This window comes from Clinocottus analis, unplaced genomic scaffold (assembly GCF_023055335.1).
Source record: "Clinocottus analis isolate CAN_PGR_092001 unplaced genomic scaffold, fCliAna1.0.p SCAF_13, whole genome shotgun sequence".
NCBI lineage: Eukaryota > Metazoa > Chordata > Actinopteri > Perciformes > Cottidae > Clinocottus > Clinocottus analis.
The window spans coordinates 19,142,501-19,147,500 of record NW_027175854.1 but is presented as its reverse complement, the minus strand read 5'-3'; the positions used below and the strand labels follow the sequence as shown (position 1 = coordinate 19,147,500).

The following is a 5,000-nucleotide window of genomic DNA, read 5'->3' as shown; positions in this document are numbered from 1 at the left end:
TGCTAACCTATATATATATATATATATATATATATATATATATATATATATATATATATATATATATATATATATATATATATATATATATGGCAGCGTGGTTCCCTCTGGGTTCTCTCTGGGTTCCCTCTGGGTTCCCCGGTTCCTCCCACAGTCCAAAGCCTGTCGGTGTGAGTGTTTCTGTGCTCGCTACCTAACGGTCGGCTCCAGCCCTCCGGGTGTGTTTGGTGGATGAATGCGTCTGGACTCTCAGGGTTTGCAGCATGAATAATGGATGAACTTGTGTTGCAGGTGTGGGCGGGGCCTTTGGCTACCTGGTGGGGGCGATGGACTGGGGTCACTCCGTCCTGGGTCAGCTGCTGGGCTCCGAGTACCAAGTCATCTACTTCTTCTCGGCCTTTACGTGGGGCATCTTCCTCACCGTGCACCTCTTCAGTATTCCAGAGCAACCTCTGGGCAAGACCCCGCCGGGCGCCGACCCCGCCCCTCCCAGCGCCCTGCGCCGCCTGGGTTCCCACAGCACCGGCTACGGGGGGCTGGCCAGGGAGCCCGCCTCGCCCGCCGGCCCGGACCTCCGGCCGCGGTCCTTCTCCGCTCTGGGAGAGGCCAACTCGGTGACCTCCAGCGCCAAGCAGCCCAACAAAGAGGTGACGCACGCCATATCTACGTGGAAAGATGCTCGTGGTCGAAGGCGACTTTATAGAGCAGCTCAGAGACTCAGGACGAACGTCGTCTTCATGAAACTTCAGTTTCAAGCTGAGTGCAGTTACCTCATAGTGTAAATGTGACCTACAAGCCTTTTTAAATGACCCTTTACAGCCGAGAGTTGTAATATATCTCATTAGGACAATATAATAATGCCTAGTTTGTTTTATTGTATGACATAAAAGTGATTTAAAAAAATAATAATTAGCTTATGGTTTGAAGCTTCTTTTAAAAGTCTGTCCATATGTAGTGTCCATGAACTCTGCATCTCAACTACGCTGAGATTCATTATGATCTAGCATCATAAATGGATTCAAGTATCCACCTGAACTCAAGAATGAAGTGGTTAAATTTCCGTGCTCAAGGTATAATATCATAACTCAAAATATGCTATGCTAATCATGGTGATTTCACACATTTTGAACACGTTTGGTGAAGGTGAGATGGTGAACATCCATTCAACAGCAGAGCAGAACCTCAGTGTCGTGCAGACGCACTCAGGACGTCCCGACATGAAGACTGAAGGTTACAGATTGCTGAGCAGCTTCAGAGCTCTGCGGCCAACAGACGCACTGCAGATGAAGAGCAGTTGGTTGAAGGAGTTTCTGTGTGATGTGATTAAGTATTGATGAATCCTTTTTTGAAATTGGTTCAAACGTTTTTTAAATCCATCAATTCGTCAAACCCGAGCAGCCTCAGTGGAAAGAAGAAGGAGCATCTTCTTTAAAACCTACTTTTGTAGTCTCTTAAAACTTGAGCTTCATCATCAGCTGGAGCCTCAGATCAGTTCCTTTGTTTGCTTTCACCGCTTTACTGTTCGCCTTTCAGCAAGCAAAAGATGACATGTACTCCATGTTACGCCTTTCAAGTCTTCTTCATCCTCATGAAATGGGCTTCATCATCTCCGGCTCAGTCCTGAAAGCCGTGTGAGATCCTTCAGATGAAACTCTTCATCATTCTAACGAGTCTTCTTCTTCACGGACGACGATCCGTTGACGAAGCTTCTGAACGCCTGAAGCGCCTGATGGAGCTGATGTTGTGTGTGTGTGTGTGTGTGTGTGTGTGTGTGTGTGTGTGTGTGTGTGTGTGTGTGTGTGTGTGTGTGTGTGTGTGTGTGCGTGTGTGCGTGTGTGCTGTGTGTGTGTGTGTGTGTGTGTGCGTGTGTGTGTGTGTGTGCGTGTGTGCTGTGTGTGTGTGTGTGTGTGTGTGTGTGTGTGTGTGTGTGTGTGTGTGTGTGTGTGCAGGCCCAGAAGAGGATGACATTCGGGTCCATGATGAAGACGCTCATCAACATGCCGAACCACTACCGCTTCCTGTGTGTGAGTCACCTGCTGGGCTGGACGGCGTTCCTCTGCAACATGCTGTTCTTCACTGACTTCATGGGGCAGGTGAGATGTGAACACATGAACACATACAGAGGGTTTCTGCATTTCATATCGTTGGCATATTACTATATTGTCGTGTTTTAAACGGTTCTTTACTCCAAATAAGACAAATCCAAACAGTTTGTAGTCACTTGGCTTCAGATTCATACGCATCCTACAAATGAGAGAAATATGAAATAAAAGTCTTGCAATGAAACTCGTAGCATTGAAGTCTCTCTCTCTCCCCTTTCATGTGTTTTCTCTCTGTGTACTGAATATGTTTAGTTTGTTTTATAACAAGATCTGCAATTTGAAGACGTCTCCTTTATTTCCCTCTAACTTCTACACAATAAAAGAAATAATCCATCAATTAGTCAGTCGAACAACATTAGAGGTGAAAAAGAAGAATCAACAATACAAATATGTACTTATATTGTTATCATATACACATATAAATAAAATGTATTTAAATCAATAACTGCAGTTTATTCTGTTAATAAACTGCAATACATTTTGAAGTGAAGCCGTTGTTTCCTGCGTGGAGGCAGACGAGGGTGAAGGTGAGAGTATTCTCCTGTTGACCTGCAGAAAAGATGAATTATTGATGGTTTCACAGCTGATCACAGGATGCTGCTCACGGCGTGTCACCTGACACCTTCATGACCGGGATGAGAAATATGTTGTCAGAGATAAAAGAATCAACCGCGGCGGCCAACATCGTGTTATCTGTTTGCTTTGTTTTTCAACACTTCTGCTGTAAAAGTATTTCTCTACTTGTTCTGCAGATTGTGTACAAAGGAAATCCTTACGCCGAGCACAACTCCACCGCGTACGCCACGTACGAGCGGGGCGTGGAGGTGGGCTGCTGGGGCCTGTGCATCAACGCCGTGTCCTCTGCACTCTACTCCTGTAAGTGTGTGTGCGTGTGTGTGTGTGTGTGTGTGTGTGTGTGTGTGTCAGGGTTGTGCAGGGGAGCAGGCAGTGAGCAATTACCGCCTCATAAGCTGTTTTTGCTTACAGTGCCGCACAAATGAAACGCACGTGTTTTCCCACCTGATGTTTCATTCAAATCCACTGTGTGTGTGTGTGTGTGTGTGTGTGTGTGTGTGCAACATTTACAGCAACGTGCTGAAGGGAGAGAAATAATGCTTCATGCAAAGATAACAAAGCAGCGGCATCACTGCAGCTCTCAGTGTGAAATTGGTTCTATTGAGTTGACGTCTTCTTCCCAATGAACCGTCCACTTTAACACATCTGCTGCCACTGGAGGGTTCAGTCTTTAATAATTGCATAACAGACAAAGTGGTTCACCTCATCCAAAATGCATGTTGGTGTTCTTCGTGACGCTTGTGTGTTTCCAGACGTGCAGCGTCTCCTCCTCCCGTGCATCGGCCTGAAGGGATTGTACTTCGTGGGCTACTTCGTGTTCGGCATGGGCACCAGCCTGATTGGCCTGTTCCCCAACATCATCGCCACGCTCATCCTGTGCACCGTATTCGGCGTCATGTCCAGCACGCTCTACACCATCCCGTTCAACCTGATCGCAGAGTATCAGCGGGAAGAAGAGGTACTAAGCTGGCAGAATAAATGCTTTTCAGGGTCGAGAGGAACGAAAACTTCTCCGTGTGGAGAATGGGGGGAGGACGTGGCGCCTGGAGGCGGCTCATTAGGAAGCTCAGCGTCCAATCACAGCTGAGTCCAAGTCTCTGAGCTGGATGATGAGCTGAGATGGCACAATGCTGGAAAACGCTGAAATCTAGTCAATGAACAGCTTGGTCCTGCAGAAGTAAATGTAGTTCAGGTTGGATAGGATGGAGGGTGAGGTGGTCTGTCTGGGTCCAGGGAGTCAGGGAGGAGGAGAGATGGACAGATCCAGTGATTGATGTCACAGATTGAGGGCTTTACAAACTGAGTACAACGTCCTCTGTGGAAGCAAATAAGAGCATATATATAATGAGAGCAGTAGCTCCCAAAAATAACAGCAGTAGTGGATGAAGTAGAGTAACAGGAAGGAAATAGAGGTGTGCCAGCAGGGCCAGGTATAACCTGGAGCGGTCGCCTCCCTGCTCTTGTGGATGATATGTCCTGTTTGCCTCCTCGGACCTCCAGCATCCACTGCGGAGGTTTGAGTCGAGTGTGAAGCGGCAGCATGAGAGTCAGCAGCTCCTCATCTGAGGCCGTGGAGCTCTGCTGGAAACCAGAGGACTGCTCCTCCAGGTGGACAGAAGGAGATCAAGCACCTCAGTCACCTCCTTCACAGTGAGGATCAGGTGGAGCGGGAGATGGACAGTAAGGAGATGAGGTTCCTCTGTAGGGCTCAGCCTTAGAGAGAGAGTAAGGATCCTTAAAGAGAGAGTAAGGAGCCCTAGAGAGAGAGTAAGGATCCTTAGAGAGAGAGTCAGGATCCTTAGAGATAGAGTAAGGATCCTTAGAGAGAGAGTAAGGATCCTTAGAGAGAGAGTCAGGATCCTTAGAGAGAGAGTAAGGATCCTTAGAGAGAGAGAGTAAGGAGCCTTAGAGAGAGAGAGTAAGGAGCCTTAGAGATAGAGTAAGGATCCTTAGAGAGAGAGTAAGGAGCCCTAGAGAGAGAGTAAGGATCCTTAGAGAGAGAGTAAGGATCCTTAGAGATAGAGTAAGGATCCTTAGAGAGAGAGTAAGGAGCCTTAGAGAGAGAGTCAGGATCCTTAGAGAGAGAGTAAGGATCCTTAGAGAGAGAGTAAGGATCCTTAGAGAGAGAGTAAGGATCCTTAGAGAGAGAGTAAGGATCCTTAGAGAGAGAGAGTAAGGAGCCTTAGAGATAGAGTAAGGATCCTTAGAGAGAGAGTAAGGATCCTTAGAGAGAGAGTAAGGATCCTTAGAGATAGAGTAAGGATCCTTAGAGAGAGAGTAAGGATCCTTAGAGATAGAGTAAGGATCCTTAGAGATAGAGTA

The 5,000-nt window shown here is 47.0% G+C and overlaps 1 protein-coding gene across 1 annotated transcript in view; it reads left to right on the top strand.

Annotated features, from left to right (window-relative positions):
- Positions 1-5,000, top strand: part of slc45a2 (solute carrier family 45 member 2) — a 13,155-nt gene that overhangs the window by 5,381 nt on the left and 2,774 nt on the right. The window contains exons 3-6 of the mRNA XM_068574641.1: positions 292-647; positions 1,950-2,093; positions 2,855-2,978; positions 3,431-3,636. Of these exons, the coding sequence (XP_068430742.1) occupies positions 292-647; positions 1,950-2,093; positions 2,855-2,978; positions 3,431-3,636 (830 nt within the window). The remainder of the gene's footprint in view (positions 1-291; positions 648-1,949; positions 2,094-2,854; positions 2,979-3,430; positions 3,637-5,000) is intronic.